This window comes from Apus apus, chromosome 13, assembly GCF_020740795.1.
Source record: "Apus apus isolate bApuApu2 chromosome 13, bApuApu2.pri.cur, whole genome shotgun sequence".
NCBI classification, from domain to species: Eukaryota; Metazoa; Chordata; class Aves; order Apodiformes; family Apodidae; genus Apus; species Apus apus.
Window position 1 is genome coordinate 2939598 of NC_067294.1, and position 24462 is coordinate 2964059.

A 24462-nucleotide genomic window follows, 5' to 3' on the forward strand; every position below is an offset into this window, starting at 1 on the left:
AAGCGGGGGGCGGCCCGTTCCCGCCGCGCCTCTCGCCGTCCCGGGCGCGGAATGGCCGCCGCCGCTTAGCGCAGGGCCCGCGCCGCCGCCGCCGCCATGGGCCGGGAGTCCAGGTGAGGGCAGCGGGGCCGCGTCCGGCCTGGCCGGCACCGGGGATCGCGGCTCCCTCGGGAAGCGGCGCGGTGCGGGGGGCTGCGTGCGGGGAACAAAGGGCGGCGGCAGCGGCGGGCCGCCACGCAGGGCCCCGGCGCGGGGCGAGGAGCTGGCTCTGCGGGCCCGGCTGGGTGGCCTGGGGCTCTGGGCCGGGCTTGAGGGCCGAGGGGCTGCGGGGAAGGTCCGCGCTGCCCTCGGGAGCGCCCTCTGCGGCGCTCCGAGGGCTGCGGGTCGTGGCCGCGTCCCGGGCGGGGCGCGGGGCTCAGGCCCCCGGTTGCGGTGCGTGGCCTTGGGCCCGAAGCGGCGCGGCCAACAGGCAGCAGCCCCCGAGCCTCTGTCAGCCCGCCTGGCCTGTGCCGGCCGGTGTTACTATCATAGCGGTGGCATAATTAGCTGCGTGGGCTTTCTTTACCTGGATTAGACGGTTTTGCTTGTCCTTTTTAGTTTTATGGAGGATCACATCTCTTTTGTCCTCTCGTAGCTTGTGTAAACATCTGATTAGGTGTTGGAACCAACTGGGCTGTAATGTGATCGTGTAGTTTGCAGGTTTCAGGTCGGGGCTGTGCTGCCTGAGGCGTTGGAGCTGCTCACACCTACCAGGCTCTAAACCCGCTCCATAGTTTTCAGGTGCTGTTGTGGCATGTGGCTCTGTCTCCCAGTTTAATCTGACCATTAGATTTCAATACCAAAACTGTGACCACAGTCCCCACAGGCAGTTGCCCCTGCACTGTAACAGCTTCCAGGCTCCACAGCTGACACTTATACTGAGAGAGGCAGATGAGCTGAAATTTTAACAACTTGTTTGGGTTCAAATTAGTGATTCACTGAAGAGCTGGGGATTCCCATAGATCCCATGGTGTTTTGTGACATGGAGGGGAAAATTAGAGCTGTTTTAACACTGGCAGAGGTTCTGTGCATTCAGTGATACAACTGGGAGGCAGTATGGGGATCTATCCTGGTGATACTACACTGATTCCAAGTGTACATGGTTCCTAAATATATCAAAGTGCTGAAATAATCTGTATTATTTTTAGTTCTGATACTGTTATAATACACCCCTGTGTGGCAGAGACAGGAGGGAAGGGAGGTGAGGGGCTTGATGTCTTAACTTCTTTGCTGCTTCTGCTTCCCAAGCCTGCCTGCTGGGCTTGTTGGAAGAAAGGGTCTGTGGGTCCTGGGCTGCAGGAGGGTGAACAAGGGAATTATGCTGGTGTGGTGGATGAAAATAAGGAATTGGAGGAGGAGGAGATGGTCACAGTCAAGGGTCCCACTGTGACTCATAGGGTCAGTTGAAGAGTTTCTTAGAGAATTCCTAGCCCCGCTCTCTCCCGCAGCGTGGGCTCAGTAAGAGCATGAATGAGGGAGAAAAAGCAGCTCAGGTCTCCATCCCACACTCCTGAAGCCTTGGTAACTTTGTAAAGCTTCTGTTGTGAGGCTTGATGATGTTACAGAATTTCCTTCCAGGAAGACATTGAGCATTGCTGTGTCACACATGCCCGGGGGTTTATGTTTCTTTAACTGCAGGTTGACAGCTTTTCTGCTGAGCAGAGGTATCATTTGCCTAGCTCACCTGGATAAAAATCAGCTGTTGCAAAACTGTTCTTTGTTGCTTTCTCTACATGTTCGACACGTTTTGGGATAGCTTCAAAGAGTCTTCATCTTTTCCCACAAACAATGGAAATCGGTGGATTTCTACAAAGGGAGTTGTTGTTGCTGTTCAGGTGTTCTCGTGGTGTGCTTGCAGTGGTGCTCTAGAGCCAAAGCAAAATATCATAGGATCCTAGAATGGCAGAGGTTGGAAGGGACCCCTGTGGATCCGTGAGGCCAGCCCCCCTGCCGGGGCAGGTCACCCAGGGCAGGTCACCCAGGAGCACATCTGGGCGGGCTCTGAAAGTCTCCAGAGGAGGAGCCTGCTCAGCCTCCCTGGGCAGCCGGTCCCCGTGCGGTGTCCCCCGTGACCCAGCGGTCCCGCCCGTGTTGGCATCGCTGGCGGTGTCTGCGCGTGGACCCGTTTGTCACCGGTGTCGCCAGGCGTGGGGGCAGAGCTGCCTTCCTTCTCGGGCTGCCGTTCATCTCCCCGTGCCTCCCCCCGCAGGCACTACCGGAAGCGCTCTGCCTCCCGCGGCCGCTCCGGCAGCCGCTCCCGGAGCCGCTCTCCGTCCGACAAGAGGAAACGGGAAGACAGACGCTCCCGGAGCCGCGAGCGGGAGCGCCGGCGGGAGAGGTCGCGCAGCAGGGACAAGAGGAGGTCGCGCAGCAGGGACAGGAAGCGCCAGAGGTACGAGCTGCCAAAGCAGAGACCTGCCTGTCACCTGCACCCTAGGAAGCCGGGTTGGAAGGGCCTCAAGGACCATCTGGTCCAACCCTTGAATGTTGTTCCTTTGTCGTTAGTGGCTTTGCTGTTTGTCCTGGTGGGTTTTACTCGGCGGAATGTTTTGCTGATTCAGTGGTTTCCAGCTGAGTTTGTAAGCTCTCCGTGGTCTCGAGGGTTGCTGCATTTCTTTTACAACCTCCTTCCTCAGTGTGGTGCTGTGATCGTGTGCTGAGTAGCTCCAACTTTGTTCTGTGGCAGACGTTCAAGGAGCAGGGAGAGGGAGCGGAGCCGAGAGAGGAGGAGATCCCGGAGCCGGGAGAGGCGGCGGTCCAGGAGCAGGAGCAGAGGCCGACGGTCCCGATCCTCCAGCCCAAGCAAGAACAGGAAAGCAGAAAACAGGTATTTGTGTTCTCTAACTGCCGTCAACGTCAGTGACAAAATATCAGCGACCTGTTGGCAACGTGGAGGGAATCATCAGGCTGAACTCTGCAGGGCTCCGCTTTGCAGAGCAAGGGGAATGTGATGTGAATGTTTATTGTGTCCAACACAGTTTGTTGTGAGAAGGTTTCTGTACAAGAAAAGGTCCCAAGTTGTGGCAGCTGAAATGTTCGGTAGTGCTTCATTCTTATCTCCGGTTCCAGTATCAATAAGTAATGTTTTGTGTCCCAGTGTGTATGCCCAAATCAAGAAAAGTACAGGTGCTCTCTAGCAGAGGCATTACACTAAATTACAACTTCCTTTAAACTTGAAAATTACTGGAGAATAATACAGTTTTAGTTACCAGGTTTGCTCCAGCACAGTGTTTTCAGTGATGCACTCCATCGTTTTCTGTCTCAGGAAAAGCACTTTGTTTCTTTGAAAACAAAAACCTGGGTAAGGTAGCAGCAGGGGATCTGTAAACAGCATCGTGGTGGGATCTATAACAGGAATTTCTAAACTGTTTTCAGTGCCACTGCTTGTGCCTGACCTCAGTGTTTCATCCCATTCTCTACACAAAATGTGTTCTAAAGAATGTAAGCCAGTGAAATCAGGAATCTGCAGAAAATAAAGTACATAGTGTAACACTTCAGAGAAGCTCAGGAAGTTGCTTTGGTAAAACCACCACCTGTTTATCTGCTGATTGTTGAATTCTGTGGGTGTCCTTAGTGCTACAACCAATGTGGGGTTGACAAGTACTAGTTTTAGGGGTTTGCAATTGAATAAACTGTCTAGTAAATAGCCTTGGTAAAGAGGTGAACCTTGTTGGCTTTAGCAATGTGTAAAAACTTACTACAGGTTATGTTCTTTTAAATATATTTTAATGGCATTCTCAGATACGATGACAAACACCATGTAATCATGCTCTACTGTAGAATGAGGGGGAAACCCCCAAGTTGTAGCAGCAGTCTTTGTAAAGAATAAGCAGGTTGATGACAGTCTAGAAATTGTGAGAAGCTGGAATCACAACATCTTTTGGAATGAGCAAGTGGTTGGTATTAGAATATCCCAGTGAAAAAGGCTTAATGAGATTTATTGGCTAAAGTGAACATCCCATTTGTTATCATAAATATATATATGGAATCACAGAATTATTATGGTTGGAAGGGACCCTAAAGATCATCAGGTTCCAACCCCCCTGCCATGGAGATAGATGTATTCTCCCTTCTGAGAAAAGCTGTCATGTTGTAAGAAATCTTTGATCTTGCCTTTCAGATCAAGATCTAAAGAAAAGACAGAAGGGGTGGAAGTTTCCAAAGAAAAGAAAAAAGACAAAGATGACAAAGAAGAAGAGAAGGATAAAGATGCTACCCCAAATACCGTGGCCACTGAGGTAGAAGCTTTTAACACTTACAAATTTAAAAGATAGAACTTAAACCAGGAATGATGTTAGCCACAGATAACTGCATTAGCAAAGAAAACTTAAGTCTTAGAGCAGAATAAAATCCCCACTGTATGAGAGAGTAATTCTCTTCAGTAGCATAGACTCCTGTCATGGGGTATGCTTCCAGTTTTTGACATAAAAAACATTCTTCTCCTTTCAAGATTTGAACTGCTTAAGCCCAAACCACAGCCAAGTGTGGGTTTTTTTCCACATTTGTCATGTATTAGGTGTCAGTAGAGGAGCTGGATATTTTTTTTGGCTTAAGGATCCAGGCAGAAATCAAAGAACAAAGGGAGAGGGAAGCTTCCTTTGCCTTGTTCTGTGACACAAAGAGATGTGTCTATTTGAAGAATTCCCAAACTAGCAGTTTTAGCCAAGCTCTTCTAAACCAGCACATTGTTACTAACCCTGCTGCACTGTCTGTGAGGGCTCCTCAGGCATAAACTGGCTTTTGTACTAGAAGGATTTTTGGAAGCAGAGGGTAGCTTGATAATTCTTTAGTAATTTATAGATCAATGGCTAAAAGGATTTGAAACTCACTGGTGTTGAGTTGATGTTAGAGTTTTTCATCTACCTCTGTTGTGTGAAGTTTGTTGATGTCCAGTCTTCTACACCACGCTCACATAAGGTTGTATCTGCTTGAAGGAGCATGGGCTAAAGCTGGTGGTCATTCATTTTCACTGTTTGATTGGTTTTTTTCATCAGAATTTTGATCAGAACAAACTAGAAGAAGAAATGAGAAAGCGAAAAGAAAGAGTGGAGAAGTGGAGAGAAGAACAACGCAAGAAGGCTATGGAAAACATAGGAGAACTGAAAAAAGAAATTGAAGAGATGAAACAGGGGAAAAAATGGAGTTTAGAAGATGATGATGGTATTTAGCTTTTTATATAGAATAGCTAAAACACTGTTGTTCCTAATAATGTTTTTTATTACATTATCTTTAAAGCTCTAATTATGTTTCAGAATGTGAACTATAAAATTACAAAGCCTAAATCTGGTAATGGCTTCAATTGTTTAAGATACAGCTGAGATTAACAAACTGGAGAGATTTGAATGAGGAAAAATGATTGAGTATTAAAACTGGACTGTAATTACTTGGGTAGATTGGTTGTTTAACACATGAGCACTTTTCTTTATTTGTGTCTGGTTTATTCCCATTTTTTTTGCTCATATTAGATGATGAAGAGGAAACTGCAGAAGGAGAAAAAGAAGGCCATGAGGTTGAAGATGAAGAGTTAGATCCTTTGGATGCTTATATGGAAGAAGTAAAAGAAGAGGTCAAGAAATTCAATATAAAAAGTGTGAAAGGAGGTGGGAGTGAAAAGGTAAAATAACTTTGTCTTTAAAAAAATAGCTTTGAGTTTTAATGTCAAAATGGCTTTTTTAAAAAAAAAAGGAAGTGCAAAAAAGCAAGAAGTTAGATGTTCTTAACTCCTGTTTACCTTAACTTCCTGATACTTTTATCAAGCTGTTTTATCAAGCATTATTCTGATAACATCTCATTGAAGGAGGTGAAAACAAACCAAAATCATTGTAACACATTCAGAAGTACAGACAGTCTGTATGTTTTGTAGAGTTTGTTTTGTTGGTTTTTATGTGAGCACACTGATTTTTCCTAACTGTTCTTATAGAAAACTGGACCAACTGTTACCAAGGTAGTAACCGTTGTGACAACCAAAAAGGCAGCTGCAGAGTCAGAAAAGAAGAAAGGGGAGCTTATGGAGAATGACCAAGATGCAATGGAGGTAATGAGACTGTCTTGTATTTCTCCTATGGAAAGGCAATGTACCACTTGAAAGAGGCCTGAGAATGAGGATAGTCCTGGGAATGGGTTTTATTGGGAAGAGGAGGTACAAGTAGATGTTTGTAAGCTACCCTCTCTGAACCACAGTGAAAGGTAAGGTTTGGGAGAAGCATGAGGGAAAGAGAAGAAACAGTGGGGACTCTTCTGAAACTGACAGGGGGGTTTCAGTACCTGGTCTGATAGGGTAAGGAGTAACTGTTCCTTCTGTGTAAAGTTCCTCTTTAAATGAAAAGCCAGAGTGTCTCAGAATTGCATTTATAGTAACTCCCACAACAATTATAATCTCTACAGTATTCCTCAGAAGAGGAAGAAGTTGATCTTCAGACTGCCCTGACTGGCTATCAGACCAAGCAGAGAAAGCTGCTGGAACCAGTGGATCATGGAAAGATAGAATATGAACCTTTCAGGAAAAACTTCTATGTTGAAGTACCAGAACTGGCTAAAATGACTCCAGAAGGTAAGGACAAATATCACCAGAACACCCTGGGGGCTATTAAAGAAAAAAATGATGGATTTTTGATGTGTAAAGAAACAGCAAATTCTTTTGGAGTATAAAGAACCTTTGGAGCAACTTGGTATAGAAAAAAATGAATCAGATTACTATTGTTTGATAACTTCTTATAATTATATATGAGGCTTTGATTGAAAAATTTACCTGAGTCCTTTCCACTTGTCTCCTTTATTTGTGTATAACAAGCTAGAAGCTGTTTTTCTGGTCATGGTAAAATTAGTATTTCATGTTCAAGGACAGATCAATTATATTTTTATCAAGGTAATAAGATAAATGTTATGTTTCACTCTGTTGTAATGCAAACTCTGTTTCAGAGGTGAATGTGTACAGGCTGGAGTTGGAGGGAATTACAGTCAAGGGAAAAGGCTGCCCCAAACCAATAAAAACCTGGGTACAGTGTGGCATTTCCATGAAAATTCTCACTGCCCTCAAAAAGTAAGCAAGCACTTTATGAACTATTTTATGCTTGATTTTGCTCACTGTGTTCTTTCATATGCTTATGGCAAGAACCTTTGTTTTTGTTGCATAACGCAAGATGTCCATGTTTGTAGATGTTACATGTACAGTCATCAGAGTGTTTTTCCCTCAGTGAGCTATTTTTATGAACATTCTGCCATTTCTGCCATGCTTTTGCTGCTCATCTCGAAGCTGTATTTTACGAATGGCACTGATATGTATATGTAAATGTGAATATGCAAATTATTTTTCAGCAGGACTTTGTGATTCACATTGGTCAAACGCTGTTTTGTATTGAACATTTTTTTTTTCCCTCTCTCTAAGGCATGGCTATGAAAAGCCCACTCCCATTCAGACCCAGGCTATCCCAGCAATAATGAATGGACGTGACTTGATTGGCATTGCTAAAACAGGAAGTGGAAAAACTATTGCATTCCTGTTGCCCATGTTCAGGCACATTATGGATCAGAGAGCGTTAGAAGAAGGAGAAGGTCCCATAGGTACAAAGCTTTTCTTTTCAAAATTCAAATAGGTAACAACTTGAGCACACACTTGAGAAGGGTCTTCAGTTCTTCTCTTGGTTGTAGAGAGGAAGGCTTACTTCCTAATGTCCATTAATGGGTGTGTTTTTTTAAAATTTAGGTACTGATCACTGTGCTGTCTAGCATGTGTGTGATCACTGTGTTACTTAATGTTGTTTCAAAAGCACTTGCATGTCCATGTATCTGGAAAGGTGACCTGACTCCTTTGATTTTGAAACTTTGACCAGAGTTCCACCCCATCCTCTTAACTGTCTTAACTCTCTTTTTCTTGAAATTGCATTTTTCAAAATACACGAAAGTGAATTGCATCAAACATCATTACAAAGGATTTTTGTTGTATAAAAACCAGCATCTCTTCTGTTGCAATGTCTGATGGAAATGCTTTGCTTTTCAGCTGTCATTATGACACCTACTCGTGAGCTGGCTTTGCAGATTACCAAGGAGTGTAAGAAATTCTCCAAGACACTTGGGCTTCGAGTTGTTTGTGTTTATGGGGGCACAGGAATCAGTGAACAGGTACACAAAAGACAAACCTTACGTGTCAAATAACTCTTGAACTTTATTAGTTAATGTTGCTTTTGCAGTTAATTTAGTTCCTTTCTCCTTCCCATAAATCCAGTATATTTGCAGCCTTCATCATGGATTTTCTCTGTATGAATGGTAGGAAAGCAGAAGCTTAAGTGTTTGTACATAACTTGGCCTTAAACATGCTGATCTGCTTGAAAATTCTCATATATGGTCCTTAAAAGTTTCAGACTGTTTCTTTTTATTTATGTACTGAGCATGGCAATAATTAAACCATTAGTGGGATGTGATAGTCTGAAAGTTACTGAGAAGCTGTGTTTGTACAAGAGTTCCCCTCAAGATAAGAAAAGCCAGAAAATGTTAACTTTGGTTTATTGCATTGTCAAATATTGCATGTTAGAGTAGTTTAGAGATGAATTTCAACAGGTTGCCTCCTCCCTGTTTATGGAAAGGACAGGAGTGACCATCTGTGATGGAAAATGGCCTTTTTACTATCAGTTGTCCCTGATAGAACAAGTGACATTTCTTAAGGGCCTTAACTGTATAGAAGTCTTTTTCCCTTTATAACTTCTTCAACTGGTAGTAGCTTAGGTTTTCAGAGGTTACTGTTTTGGAAAGCAAATTCCAAAGACTTAAAGAAATTCCAAGTAAAATCTTCACATAAGTAGAACAGCTGTATTACAGTGAATGTTGCTTTCTTTTGTGCAAGTGATACATGCTTTAAGAAAAACCACTACAACCACCACAAAGCAGCCCCACTCTAATAATATGTTTACTGTGTTTTCAAATCAGATAGCTGAGCTCAAAAGAGGTGCTGAAATTATTGTTTGCACACCTGGACGTATGATTGACATGTTAGCAGCTAACAATGGTGAGTAGAAAACCTTTTCCTATGGAGAGTTTTTTTATATTTGTTGTGTAATTCTAACAAATTCAAAAGATCATGTATTTTGATAAATGGTCTTATGGAATTTTCTTATATCTCTTCAGGCTGCACTACCTAGCTGTTGAGAATATCTAGCAGTAATAATAGGTTTAATCATATATTGGTTTGACTTCTTTGGGAGGACAGGAAAAACCACATTCTTGAAGAGTTTCTGAGAATATTTATCATTGTTAAACTTAAGATGTGCTGGTCCAAATTTTTTTAACTTCAAGTCATTTAGATAAAGGTTGTAAAAGTTGCTTCTTTTGTCTGCCCATTGATCCTTTATCATTGTTAGTGTAGCTCAGTAGTTACCCCCTTTGACATGAGTGTCTGACTCTGCCTTTATCTGTTGCTTTTAAAAAACAAAGAAGCCCTCCCTTAAATAAATGTTCAAAAGTAAAAGAACTGACCTTACATCAAATATTCAGCTTGATTAAACTGAGCCACTGCAGCTTTAAGAGGTTTTGTCCTAGTGTAACCATTGCATGCTTATTAGATAAAGTTTTATTATTAAATTATTCCACATCAAAACCTCTACTAAACTGTTGACATTATTTAACTTCTGTGGAAAAAGTACCTTCAAGACATATAGAACTGGGCTTCCAAGACTTAAATCGTCAAAGGTAGGTACATTAATGCTGTTCCCAAGTAATTTCACAAAGTTACTATTTGGGGATGAAAGTGTTAAGATGTTAAATAGATAGGTAGATTTTAAGAAATATTTATTTTGTTCCTTAAGTATAAATTCCCTCTATCTTAAAAAAAAAACGCAGCGCTAAATTTCTGAAAAAGAGTTTGAGGATTCAGCTACAATTTGCTGAAGCTGAAAGGACCAAATTTAGTTGGATAGGCATGAGCCTCAGTGGTAGTTGCAGAACACGTGAAAGATCTGTTCCATTCTGGGAGCATTTGACAGTGTCACTCCACAGTCGTGTGGAACTGAATGTGTTTACGTGTTCATATCGCTTGAGAATATGAGTCTTAAGTCTTTGGAGTTAAATCCTTCTCCTGAAAGGGAATCTCTTAGCCATTTGTCTGGGAAGGGTGCTAATTATCCTGTCCATCATAATTTCAAAAGGTTCACAGATATGCAACTTGCTTATTTTGTTTCCAGCTGTCCCAGAGTTTGGGGTGGTTCTTAATTGTACCTCTAGTAGTGTGACTGGGTAGGTTTTATTATTTACATATCCATTTTGAAAGGACTGCTTACTCTGTTTTGTGCATATGATTAGCAGTTAACTAGAGTTAGTATGGCTATCCTCAGGTAGTCATTTCTAGCTCCCAGGAAGGGTTACAGATATGTATAAAGGAGTTTTTCTGAGGCTGCAACAGTTAGCACTGGACTTTGCCTTCCACACATGCGCTGTAATCTCTAATATGTTTTTTTCTAGGTGGCGCTGTCAGATACTGGCTGATGTGGCTCCTTGCTTCAGCTCAGTCTTAGTTTTATGATGTGTTTTGGCGAGGGCACTTTTCTGAATTTTACAGGTTCTTCTGGCCCTATGATGGTATGCAAGAGAAGAGTTTGACAAAATAAAGGGCCTTGTGCATACTTACACGTTCCCCAGAATGTATATGTGATTAAAATGAGAACATTAAAATTCACGCTTAGTGAATTTTTTTAAAAAAATAATTAATGTCTTTGTTAGAAGATAGTGAGACTATATAACATTTTTTAAAATTATTCCTGAGGGAAACTAGATTTCCATTTGATTTTGTTTCCCATGTGTTTTTTCCTCTCCTTTCACAGGTCGGGTGACAAATCTCCGTAGAGTCACGTATGTTGTACTTGATGAAGCAGACAGAATGTTTGACATGGGTTTTGAGCCTCAGGTAATTAATGACATGAGTGATATTGCCACAAGATGTTACTTTCCACTGAAAGGATTTTGCAGTGCTGCGTTATTACTACACTTAAAATGAACCTTCAAAAAGATGTGCTGTATACTCTTAATTTTTCTGTTATCCTCACATGCTTTGTTTCTAATGAATTCTTATATAGAATTCTTAGATTTTTCTCTAAAACACTATATTTTTTTTTACACACTTGTTTTGGATACTTTTGGCTGTGTTGTAGTCCTGTGTAATTCCTTGATACAGGTGTATTTGTAGCCTGCTTACAAAGCCTTTATCTCCTGGCAGTGTCCTGCAGGAGACAAGAACATACTGCTGGAAATGTTGGTGAGAAATTACTTGCTGGCAGATTTGGACATCCAGAACTTTTTCCTTTGTAATCAGGCTGTATTGTGTTCCAAAACTAGGAAAGCTCCTTTATTTCCTCTCTGGAGCTGTAGGGTTTCTGCTGCATGGCTGAAGATTTCTGCTGGGCTGTTGTAAGGTTGCTTGTTGCCACTCAGCTTTTCAAATCCAGCAAGTTTTGCCTGTCTTCCAATGCCAGCCTCTATGTCTCCAGGGGAGATCTGGACAGAAATGTCTTGTAGTCTGTGTAGCAGTGGGACCACCTCACCCTGGAGCCAACAGCTCTGAATGTGTGTGCAGTTGAGTCCAGCACTTGGGCACTCACAGGCAATGTTCTCTTACCCAGGTCATGCGCATTGTAGACAACGTCAGGCCCGACCGTCAGACTGTCATGTTCTCTGCCACCTTTCCCAGAGCTATGGAGGCATTAGCTCGGAGAATCCTAAGCAAACCTATAGAAGTGCAGGTTGGAGGCAGAAGTGTTGTCTGTTCTGATGTGGAGCAACATGTTGTGAGTATCACACACCTGCCTCACTTACATTCTCATGCTTGCAAAGCCTCATTTTCAGCAGTGCCGAATATGAGCCAGTTTACCTGCTGAACTTTTATTTTTAGGTCCTTAGTGGTCATATTAAACATGAACTCAGAATAAACTAACACCCTAATTTGCAAATGCAACATGGTCACTTTTTGTTTTTAAACTTCATTTTGTGCCACTGAGCTGAACAGCAGTTTTGCCACTAGCTGTGGACACAGCCTGAAAAAGTCATCTCCTGTTCCTGATGGTTTTTTTAATGCACACCAAATGTGTTTAATGACTTGAGATACAATTTATACTGTTTCTACTTTCCTTTCCTGTGTCTTTTTGCAGATTGTCATAGAAGAGGAGAACAAGTTCTTGAAACTACTGGAGCTACTGGGACACTACCAGGAGAAAGGATCAGTTATCATATTTGTAGATAAACAAGAACACGCTGATGGGTTGTTGAAAGATTTAATGAGAGCTTCTTATCCTTGCTTGTCTCTTCACGGAGGTATCTGCAATCTTAAGTATTTATATTAACAACTCCAAACTAGAATATTAGTATTCAGTAGTTAGAACAAGTTATTTAGTACCTGTATGGTACCAATTACTATTTCTTCTTAAGCAGATTTTGCTTTATAATTGGGAGTGATATTTGTCTCTTAATTTGAAATGGAGGTGATAGTTTTCCATAATTACTCTCTCTTGTTCCCTGTGAGATGTCAGCAGATGCCAAATCTTGTCTCTGTGCAACAGGATTGTTGCTGAGTTAACACCTCTCAAGTAGTAATACCATGGAAGTAGTTTAGTAGCAATAAGAGGAAATCTTGCTAGAATACTGTCCATCCCACAGTCTTTTTAAACTTTCTATGTACAAAAATATCATATAATACTCCCCCAATGGCACTCACTGCTCCACACTAGCAAGCAGTTATTAACCTGAGTATTGCAGGGTATTTTTATTTGAGACTCCACATAACAGCAGCTGTTGTTTCACTTTTCTGCCATTGAGTAGTAATACAATGGAAGTAGTTTAATAGTTAGTTTATACAGCAACCGGGAAGTACAAAAACACTGTTCATTTAGTGCAGCAACGGAAGAGGGAAAATATTCTTGGTCTTCTGAGATGTTTGTTGCCTTTAGATAACAGGCAAAGCCTCCAGATGAGGCTTTGAATATAAGAAGTCAAATAGAAAAACATATTAAACTTTTGAGGAGCTCAGTAGGGGAAATCATCTTTTTGTAGTGGAAAAACAAAGTTTTGTTACTCTGGATAACAGACTGAGAGGTGTATTATTCTGGCTAATGTATTCTGCCTGTAAGAGTGGGAATGTATTGAAATTCTATTTGCTTAGACTTCTGGCTGTTTGAATTTGGAGGATGTTTTTAACCTGTGTACAAATTCTTCTGGCTCAAAGCAGAGCTTTATAGTTGTTTTGTCTGGTTTCTTGCAGGTATTGATCAGTACGACAGGGACAGCATCATTAATGACTTCAAGAATGGAATCTGCAAACTTCTCGTGGCTACATCTGTAGCAGCAAGGGGCTTGGATGTAAAGCAATTGATGCTGGTGGTCAATTACAGCTGCCCCAACCACTATGAAGATTATGTGCACCGAGCGGGCCGGACTGGACGAGCTGGCAATAAGGTACATGTTATCAGTGTTATCAGTGTTACCAGTTGCCTGCTTTGGTTATTACTGAAAATTTGTCCTTATATATTGCTTGATGAAGGTGTTCCCAAGGGGATAGCTACAGAGGGACTAGTTTATGTAATTGGTGGGAAGAGGTTTTTCCTGTAGAATGCATCTCAGGTGTTGGAGTGATGGTGTGTAAAATACACTCTGAATTTTAGCACTATGAAAGTTGGACCTTAGCTTTTCTTCTGGTGTATGAATGTTTTTTTAAATCCCACTTGTGGTTGAATGTTTGCTTGTTTTTTGCTGTTGAAAATGTGCCCTACTAAATTTATAAGATTTAATTTTCCAAACTTAAAACCATGACAAGATGGAAAGGAGAGACTTCTCTTTCTGCCATCTGTCCGTTACCTCTGTTATCAGCTTCATGGGAAGTCACATTATCCATTCTACATTCCTGCTAAAGAAAGTTTATGCAAGAACATCATGGTACTTACATTGACCAGGACAACAGCATCTGTGAAAACGCTTCAATAAATGTAGAGATAAAGAGTCTTTAGACATTTTTCTTCATTATCTTTTAAATTAATGTTGACCAGGGGTATGCATATACGTTCATTACTGAGGATCAGGCACGGTATGCTGGTGATATCATCAAGGCTTTGGAATTGTCTGGGACTCCAATTCCTGCTGACTTGGAGAAGCTCTGGGCTAACTTCAAAGACCAACAGAAGGCTGTAAGTAATTCTTTCTTTTGTAGTGGGCTTTGGTCTGGGTTTAATGTGCATGCACGTGGGTGCAGTTGTACAGTACACACACGAGTCATCTCCCTGACTTCCCTGGGAACACATGTGTGCTTAGGTAAGTGTGGAAGTGTTTTCAAGATTGGGATCTTGAATGTCATTTACAGGACATTGACGTGATAAAGGAACACTGACTGTAAGGGGCACTCTGGTTTCTATCAGAATTCACATCAAAGATAATTAAGTTCTTTCACAGAATTTGTACTATTATTTCTAGAGCTCTTGTTATAAAAGGATCTTGCTCATGCTGAGAAGAGTGACTTTGGAGTTGTTCTGATAGAAAAACTGGTTGGTTTTGGTACTGCATTTGAAATGCATTTAAAATGTAGACTTACAGGAAATCCCAGCAGTGTGTTGTTTCTATCTGCTGAATTAACATAGCTTTTTCATTCCATTTCACTGTAAAATACAGTTTTAGAATCTGAAGAGCTTTCTAAATGTTCTAGGATTTGCTTTTTAAAACAAATTAATTCAAAATAATTTGTCCAATTTTACAGTTATTTTATGACTATCCCAATTAGAATTTTAAACTTCTAAGAATGAAAATATATGTTTTTTGTTTCAGGAGGGAAAGCTGATTAAAAAAAGCAGTGGATTCTCTGGCAAAGGCTTTAAATTTGATGAAACAGAACAGGCTTTGGCTAATGAAAGGAAGAAGCTACAAAAAGCAGCTCTTGGCTTGCAAGATTCAGATGATGAAGATACAGCTGTTGATGTAAGCAGCCCAAAATAAGAACTGTTGTTTAAATATACTGGAAATCCTTAAAGAAATTAATATTAGCCTTTTTTCAAGTCATTAGATTCCTTTCTTAATGTTTGTTAGACTCCTTTTGTTAACTTGAAAGTAAACACTTTGTTCAGACATTCTCCTGATTATTAGATCATCTGTTCTTTTTGTTAAGTTCTGGTTTTTGATAGGTTTCTACCATTTAAACAACATTTATTTCTTGAAAAGCATGTAAACTAAGTGTACCTTAGTGTTTTCTTTCTTTAGGGTACAAGATTATCTAATGGTGAATGCAGTAATCTAATAATTGTTGATTTCTTTAGATCGATGAACAAATTGAAAGCATGTTCAACTCAAAGAAAAGAGTCAAAGACATGGGAACACCAGGAACATCAAATGCTCCTGCACCCTCAGCTGGGAATGCAGAAAAATTGGAAATTGCCAAAAGATTGGCTTTGAGAATCAATGCCCAGAAGAATCTTGGAGCAGAGGCACAAGTATTTGTCCCCTTCCACTTTAAGGTCAGGCTCTTACAGAGCTTTTTTTTTGCTTTTTTTTTTAATAAAGGTTGTTCTTTAATAAAGGTTGTTCTTTGTTCTGTGGCTGCCATTTGATGTAGTGTTTCTGCACACTAATACCACACTGCATTCTTTAGCTCATTTGTGCTGGGCTAACTCAGTTGTAAGTTGTAGGATTTGTAATTGAGCTAATATGATAGTAAGATTTAGTACAGAATTGGAAATGCTTTGTCTGCCCTGGCAGAGAATTAATTAATTACTGATAAAATCACACAATGAGGTTTTGTCAGCTTTAGCAGAGTTGCAGAAGCTCAGATGATGTATTTGTCATGTGGGCAATTATATTACATAGAAAACTTTAATTAAACCCTTGTTGGTTTATGTAGAACTTCTTTTGGCTCCTTTGTTCTCATCGTGGATCTGTGTTTTTACAGGATGTGATGCAGCAGGCTACAAATGCTATCATGAGAGGGGGCACCATTCAAGCTCCTACTGTATCTGCCAAGACCATTGCAGAGCAGCTGGCGGAAAAAATCAATGCTAAGCTCAATTATGTACCCATAGAGAAGCAGGAGGAAGAGAAACAGGACGGAGGACAAAATGAATCCTTTAAGAGATATGAAGAAGAACTAGAGATCAATGACTTCCCACAGGCAAGCAACCTTTTAGCTGTAATCAAGTGTAAATGGCCATTATTTAACAGAGGCTGTTTCCATAGCTTAGACTATGATTATACCAATAAAATATTTTGTCTCTTATTTCTTATCATCCCTGATTAGAATTACTGCATTATCTTTGATTAATTCTCGGCTTATAGATGCATACTGCTTTGGACATACTCCAGAGTGTCAGAGAAAGAAGCAGTCCTTATCCAGATATCTTTTCACCCTCTGCCACTGACTTCTCTCATATTCAAATCTTTGACACTGTCCAGCATTTTATTTCAAAGGTCACACTGCTATGACTGATTCTGTTTTTTTTATTATTTGAGCATTTTTGCCATTCAGAATATTGCTGCTCTGGTCTACCTGGTCTGTTAATTTGAGGATTTATATTCCACGGTATCAAGCACTAATTCCTTGTATTTATCTTTGAGGTTCTGCCCAGGTTTGCTTTATTTTATCGAGTTGTTGTGTTACTAGTTTGTTACCCTTTACTCTCCGAAATCCTCAACCTGAGTGGTTTCTCATTCTTAGACCATGTTCTAGATGTTACAATTCTGCTGAGGACCCTTCTGACCCATTAAGGGTACTCTTGCAAAGCACTGCCTGCTCATAATGGCTAGAGAAGCAACTGCTTTTCAATCTACACTTTTAAAGCGGGGTGCTGTGGCTGATTTTCACAGTGCAGTGTTCTTGTTGTTTGTCTAAAATGCCAGCTAACCTCTGGGCTGCCATTTCATGCCATGCCTTGATCCTTGTTGATCCTTACCCTGTGCCTTGCAGACTGCCAGATGGAAAGTCACCTCCAAAGAAGCACTACAGAGGATCAGTGAATATTCTGAAGCTGCTATTACAATCAGAGGAACTTACTTCCCTCCAGGCAAAGAACCCAAGGAAGGAGAACGAAAGATTTATTTGGCCATAGAAAGTATGTAGTATTTTTCTAAATGTTTCAATGAAAGATGAGACTGGTTTTTTTAGACATGAAATCTCTGTAGACCCACTGTAGTTACCTTCCAAATTAATGTAATTACTAAAGAAACACTTGTTTATCTTAAATCACTTTGTCAAGTGATCCATGGGGAATCAGAGATGCTTCTCCTGAGAAGACTGACCCACCACAGAATAGAACTGTGTGGGTTTTGGCTGTAAAAGATGCAGAAAATTACATCAACTACTACAACAAAAACTCTGCAGATCTCATTATGGTTGAGTAGAGGTTTTTTCAAAGAAACCACTAATCCTAGATATTTCTGATACTTATGACTGTTTTAAGTATCTTGCTTAGAACATAGTGTAGAGCTGTGGTGGTCTGTACAATACTAGAGTGTTCTTCAGCAAATAGTTCAGGATATTCAGCAAGCTTGGCAGTGTGTCTGGAAGTAGCCAGCAATGTACATGCTGTAGCTTCACATACAAACGGTGTTTAACATCTGGGAATATTTTTTGTGTTCAGGTGCCAATGAACTGGCTGTACAGAAAGCAAAGGCAGAAATCACACGACTCATAAAAGAGGAGCTCATCAGATTGGTGAGTGAAATATCCAGAATTCAGAGGGAAAGTGCCTTAATTTATGCTTTATGATGATTTCTACCATGCTGACACTCTGGCATACATTTTTATTAATATCAGGGACTGGAGCCTGTAGATCTCAAAAACACTGTTTCATGAGCAGCCTAGAAAACAGATGGACTGTTGAGTCAGCCAGACCTACAGCTGTTATCCAGCCAGCAGATGGAGATAACACATTAACAGAAGTTTTTTACTCAAGACCCCTTCAAGAGTTGGGCCCCAGTAAATTTCCTAATTTCAGCACTATCAGGCAGGGGAGAGGAGAATTATTCCCCTCATTTTAATACTTTGCATCTGTCAAGAGATGTGTTTGGCCCTACCTTTCCAGCACACCCCACTATTAATCAGCTGCATTCAACATATTCTGTTTCCAAAGAAAATATTCTCTTGACAAATCATCATGTTTTGTGTTTTCTGGTTGAAGAAATCTTGGCTTTCCCTACAATAACCTTCAGAGATGTGACATTAGACCTGAGAGTATCTCTGGCTTTTTCTCTTAAGTAGCCTTTTGAAGTCAATTCCAGCAGTCCTGCTGATTTTGTTGATACCAACATTGTTGACAGTTTTGTTTCTTTTTCAAAACTGTTGACCTCCCCATAAAAATATTTTCCAAAGGAAGAGGATTGCTAGGAAGCTGCTTATTCACATGTAACGTGGATTTTGTATTAGTGGGGTTTTACTGTGATTCATGTATCCGTTTTCACTTTTAATCGTGATTATTCTCTGTTATTTGCAGCAAAATTCATACCAACCAACCAACAAAGGGAGATACAAAGTTCTATGAGTGTTTGGAGTTACCTGTCTGCCCGTGGCTGGTGCGTGAACCTTTGTGGCTTCTGTTGTTTTTGCTGTTTACACTGCTTGTTGTACATTCAGGATTTTTTAATTTTGTCTTGCGGACATTTTTTACAGAAAATTGCTGAAACACCTTAATTCTCTCTACTCAAGTTATCAGTCTTAAAGCAGACCAGTTTGGGCTGAGCATGATTTAATTTAAAAGTGCAGTTTATATACTTTTCATCATAAGGAATATAAAATAAAACAGATTTTAATTTTCCTCACAGACTAGACTGTCAAGTAAATCGAAGAATGTTGAGATTGGTGCTGGAAATTGTTAGAATGTACCTGCCTGCTTCAGATTGTGGGGATGGCTCACACCATATCAGTTTATACTGGAGAAATGATAAAACACCAAAATAAAGGCAGGATTGTCTCCTGATCCATTAGCATCTCTTTGGCTGGTTCCACACACATTCAGTCTCTGTACAAATGCCCCGTGAGGGTCAGAGGGTCTTGCAGTGATCAGAGTAGAATTTTATCCAGAAGTACTTGAGGTCTAGTTTTTAGATCATCTTATCCTTTTCCCTTTGTCTTTATCATCCAGATAATGGAATAACTCTTTGGGTTTTTTTGTAAAGTGAAATGTTTTGTAGTATGAAAATAAGTTTTCCTGTTTGTTTGTTTTTTCTAAACATCAGAATTTTAGTATTTTTTTTCCTCATTCTCTGACATAAGAATGGAAGCCTGTTTAGTTTAAAAAGAAATTATCAGAAAAAAAAAGGTAAACCTCTTTTGTAATTAAATACAACTTTGTCACTTTTTTATAGTGTTCTTATATATACATTTAATGTGATTTTTTTTTTTTCCCAGGGTTGTCATCTTTAATACTGTTAGGACATGGCTTTAAGTAAAAAAGAATAATGCTATTTATGAGTGAGTTCCACAGATACTATCATTGCAGTCAATAAGCTACTAGGACAGGCAAGACCTTTCTTTTTGAGGTCTCATCCCCGTTACCATTAGTGCCCACGATGGACACTTACTACTCTTAAGCATTTAATTTCCCTGTTTGCTTATCTGGAGCCCAAGTGGTAGCAAGTTGAATCGTCTGTTGTAGCAGCTGCAAGACTGTCAAGATGATGGCTTTCAAAAGGACTTTTGTAGAAAGCTTTTCTTACCTGACACATTGGGAAGAAATGTGTCATTTTAAAACAGCTCTGTATATAGTGCTTTAACCCTGGTGAAGAGCAATCGTACAACCTGCATCATGGCTGTGTAACTTCACAACATCTATTTCCCAACTTCAGGTGATTTAAATGACTATTTCTGTTTGCACACAACTGTCAGTTACTCTATTGTCATTGTACCTTATTTGCAGTACAGGAAAGGAAAGCAATGATTACGCCAACTTACATTTAGAATAAGAACACCCAATACTTGCCAATATTAACACACTGAGTAGAACAAAGAGAAGAAACACACAAATAACACTTCTCAAAATTAAAACCAGAGATTTCAAACTAAAGCCTTGTGGTTCCCTTTAAATACATCAGGTTTCTTTCCATTAAGAGCTGTTTTTTCATATGTTTCATACAACTTGTTTGTTGAATTGTCTAACTTTTTGAGTGTCCCCCCAGAAGAGTGACAGATTTCACTGTATTTAGTGAAGAGCACTTTTAAGTTTGGAGAGTCTGACACTTCTTTTAAACCTTGTTTCAAAATGTTCATATATATATGTATTGGTGTCTCCTAGAAAAGGCACAATGGAGACATTTTTGTGATTTCCAGCTTTGCACTGTTGGATTTCAGAGATGCAACAATGTATAATCTTTAACTTCCTGGGGTTTTTAAATGCAATGTCAATATTACTATGTTTTTTTAATTGCAGCAAAAATAAAAATAATTTCAATGTATATTTTTCAGAAACTGTCTTTCTGAATAACTCATCTCTTTTCTGCACTTATGTTGCTTCTGTGTTTTTCTCCCATGGCAGTTAACCTGGTACTGTCTGGAGTGAGGTGACGTGTACAGTAGGGAGTGCTTCTGTTTTTCTGCTAGAAATGCAGCGAGCTCAGACTCAGTTAAGAAAGTCACAGGGAAGGTGTCTGGATACATGAAAACAGGAGTGAAATGTATATAAGCCAGAGGAGAACAAACTCTTAAATTAACTTTGGGTGGGTAAGTGATACAAGTATTTGATCCTGGATCATTAACTACTTGTGTGTCACAGTAATGCAGAGTTGTCACCATGCAGTGGCAAGGGGCAATACTCTGGGGGTCTTGCTGTTCTCAGGGAGCAGGACACTGGCACTTTCAGGTGACAGTGAAGGAGGAGAGAACTGTCTAGGTGAAGATCTGTGAATCTGGAAGACACTGGGAATGGCTGGAGGCGGAGGCAGAGTCACAGTTTAGAATTTTGTATTACCCTAACTGTATTGCACATCGTTGCCACCCCTTGTTTCATTAATAAGCAGCTTATGGCCTAATTTACATGTTAGTCTTTAACTAAAATGTAATGTGTAGGTCCCAGCCTGGCACGTTCTAGAGCTTTTCCCTGGCCTTCCTGCTTAGGCTTTTACTTGCACAATTAAGTAGTGCAGTCTGTTCAGTCTGCATTTGGCTGCTAATTGAGTAAATGATTCTGACGCTCAAAGTGCCATCTGTAGGAGCTTTTCTGACTCAAGCTTTCCAAGTGCAAGACACAAAAAGTAAGATTTTTAAGCAAAGCTTTGCTAAGTTGTAATAGCTGAATATGAAATAAACACCAAAGGCTGGATTTAGGATATTCCTAAAACAATGAAGTAAAAGAATGCTGGAGTCTTGGGGGGAGAGTGCACTTTGGTATTTTAGTCCTTCAAATGTGTTTATGTTTGTAAGAGCAGTTACTGCAGCAGAACTGGGGACAGGAAGAGACAGGTATGTCAGTTTGTGAGCGTGGAGCCTGCAGAGCCTGCCAGGATGCATTTTAGTGCCATCAACCCTTGCCATCAATGGCATCTTGCTGAACACCTCAATTAAGAAAGGCTCTTCTAAAGTTGCCCAAATGCCCTCAAAGAGGCTGTTGAATTTCTTCTGAGAGTGCACACTGGTGTAAAACCAGCCCTTGGCACAGTCCTCACAGCGAGCTACTCGAGGGTCGTGCGCGGGCCCCGCGCGCGCTCCTCCTCACGTGACGCTCCAGGAATGCACTTTCCTTTGATTATTTTTCTTGACCCAGATCTCTTCCAAATATGGTCTCAGCTCAAACAAGTTTGTGTTCTTAGAGCTCAGGCGTTTGCAGCAGAAATTCTGGCTTCCAGCTCACTGTGGCTGTAGGGGGGGGAATGGAGGCGGAGAACAACCTAAAATGTAAAGATAAAAGGCACACAGCTGGACTCGAATTTGTCCCAAAATGTACATTTTGTAAAGTGTTTATGCAATGCTAGGCAGGGAGATTTGTTTTCATAATTTTAGCTACAGTGGAAACAATTGTTTTTAAATAAATGACCATTAGTCTGAGTGATTGCCACCCAAACATTGCTTCTCTGAGACTTCTCATCTGAAACATTTAAATATTTTTCTTTAGTCAAAGTGAGCGAAACAGAATTGTCAAGCTGACCAGCATAAGCAGAGGTAAATTAATTAGTATCTCAAAACTAAGTAGTTCTAGTGAGCTAAGAAATTATTAATAACCTACTGTGGAGTGAGCATACGATTCTGAAGTTATTTTGTACTATGGCCTTCTAAACATGAAGTTTATTATGGCAAACATCTTTCTCAGAACAATAAATACCACCGGGCAACTGTTTTGAAACTAACTGCAGAGTGAGGAAAATGTTACACTTAACAAAAATTCTTAACTAAAACCTACATTTCCTCTGCCTGCTCATGTTAGCAAGCAGGAAAATCTGTAGAAATTATCAGCTCAAATAATTCATAGTTAAATAGACAAGAGGTTGTGGCAGTTACAGTGCTGAATTCTCCTGGCTTGCTCAGCACACTGTATAGCTGAGGACTGCCCAAAAGCTCCTGTGTTGGTAGGAAGAACTTGTTGTTTTGAAACCCCTGCCTCTCCCTGAAAATTTGGATCCACTGGTGAGAGGGAGGAGAATGGAGTTTTGCAGTCCAGATGTAGGGCGAGCCAGCATTTCATTGCATCTTTTACTTTACATATAATTAATTGTAATAATTTGCTACCAATGGAGCAGTCCTTTAGAGAAAGCAAAGGGGGAAGCCTGAGCAACGGCCGCGCTTCAGGCCCTGGGGAGCTTTCAACAAAACCAGACAGTCGCAGACCAGCTGATCTTTTGTTTGGTTCCTGTTTCTATTAGCACAGTGTGCAGACCAGGAAACCAGACCCTGTTGCTACCAGATTACTATTTGAAGGCTGGGCAAGGCAGTCGGCTCAACTGGTGGGGGTTTGCCTGGAGCCCAGCGAGGAGCAGCGCAGACCCAGGGCCCTCGCAGAGGCAGGTCGAGCTCCAAGGTCAAACCTGTAGATCTCACTCTGCCAATCTGCTGGCAAGAGCCTCCACAGCAGCACGATCCAGGTTTCACAGCTTCTTGGGATGGAACCTGACCACTTCATTCTGTTGAGATCACAATTTCTTCCTGATCAACCAGGAGCCCGAGCCCAGCCTGACTCCCACCACCTTCCAGACTGAGACACTAACAGGAAAATACCACGATGCCAACAAGGTATCAAACTCTTCTGCTTCTGATTGGTGGCAGCTTTTCCAACAAGAGTTAAAAACAGCAGAAAGATGAAGTTTGTAAATAAACTGAATCATTTGCTACATTAAGCTAAATAAATGCTGCTTTGCCCTGCTGCTTTCTTAGACTGCAAGTGAGGATTTCTATATGCATTAGGAAGCACTGGCAAAAAAATGAACCATCATCTTGGCAGGATGCTTCACAGCCAATTTTTGGCCTGACGAGCTCCAAGTATTGTAGAAATGGAATATCACAGGGCTGGAGTACATCAGTCATCTCCCCAAACAACAGCGGGAGAGGAAAATATTTAGAAAAACTGAATTAGTCCTTTGTAAAAGATGCAGGTTCTTTTCGCCTGCTCTTCCATGCTTTTATTTTGGAAGACCTCATCTCAGTAATGATGCTGTTACAGTAATTAATAAACATGGATTAAAAACCCCTGTTGGTTACAGCCTTCCACAAAGTGGACTGTCACTTTGTGTCACTAAAGCTGACCTTGAGGACAGCAGCTCTGATTGTGGAAAGTGCTCTTAAAATGCCTGTTTGTGAGGGACGTCATTGGAAATAGCTAAAGTTGCTGTTCCCGTTCAAAGCCTTTTTTATAGTGAAGTGCCGTTGCCATACCTGTGCTGTTACTAAACTCTTTAGAATGCAAACGGATGGAATAGGGCAAAATCTCTCATCATCATCAGTGCTTCATGGGAGCTGCTGCTCCAGGACCCGAGCGGCTGGAGCTGGCTGCTGTCTTCACTGCAGGGTCAGCAGAGAACTTGCCCAACACCTTGTTTTAATACACTCCTAAAGCTCGATTCTTCTACAACGGGTTGCAGCGTGTGTGTTTTTGGGACACAAAGCATCGCGCTTCTCCACCCAAGCGACATGAACGGAAACACCAGGAATCCTGAGTTTTCATGAACACGCTGAGTCCGTTAAGGGATTTCAAATACAAAGGGGATGTTCTAGGGTTTACCTTCCTACGCAATAAATCGGGTGATGGATCCTTCAGAGCCAGATGCAAAGATGAATCCGAATAACCCTATTCCTGAGCTGGGGAACAACAAGAACGGCGGCCCCGCAACCCTCCTGGGCCGGACGCCGAGGGACCCAGGCCGGCCCCGCCTCACGCCGCGCTCGGGGCGAGACCCGCACCCGGGCCCCGCGCCCGCGGGACAAAATGGCGGAGGGTCCCGAGGCGGGAGGAGCCCCCGCCGGCCCCGCCCCGCGCGCTCGCCCCCGCGGCGCGGCCCCGCTCGGGA

General features: G+C 41.3%; 1 protein-coding gene and 1 long non-coding RNA gene across 5 annotated transcripts; one reads left to right on the plus strand and one right to left on the minus strand.

Annotated features, from left to right (window-relative positions):
* The first annotated feature begins 22 nt into the window (after positions 1-22).
* Positions 23-22846, plus strand: DDX46 (DEAD-box helicase 46). Of its 4 annotated transcripts, none has more exons than XM_051631101.1 (24): positions 23-113; positions 2249-2431; positions 2726-2866; positions 4160-4277; positions 5034-5199; positions 5505-5653; positions 5960-6073; positions 6424-6589; positions 6958-7078; positions 7424-7599; positions 8036-8157; positions 8959-9037; positions 10845-10927; positions 11640-11804; positions 12165-12327; positions 13271-13464; positions 14052-14189; positions 14821-14970; positions 15306-15503; positions 15935-16153; positions 16946-17090; positions 17619-17692; positions 18471-18549; positions 22825-22846. In XM_051631101.1, exons 1-23 carry the CDS (start codon positions 97-99, stop codon positions 18516-18518), a joined length of 3129 nt encoding a protein of 1042 aa, XP_051487061.1. In that variant the 5' UTR covers positions 23-96; the 3' UTR covers positions 18519-18549; positions 22825-22846. The 4 variants fall into 4 exon arrangements, with proteins under 4 accessions (XP_051487061.1, XP_051487059.1, XP_051487060.1 ...); XM_051631099.1 differs by lacking the exon at positions 22825-22846 and adding an exon at positions 18799-20427; XM_051631100.1 differs by lacking the exon at positions 22825-22846 and adding an exon at positions 19385-20427.
* LOC127389991 (uncharacterized) lies at positions 19367-24277 on the minus strand. The gene is made up of 2 exons (XR_007890788.1): positions 23831-24277; positions 19367-21855 (listed from the first exon to the last, which is right to left on the minus strand). It is a non-coding gene; the product is annotated as an uncharacterized LOC127389991 (long non-coding RNA).
* Positions 24278-24462: the final 185 nt, after the last annotated feature.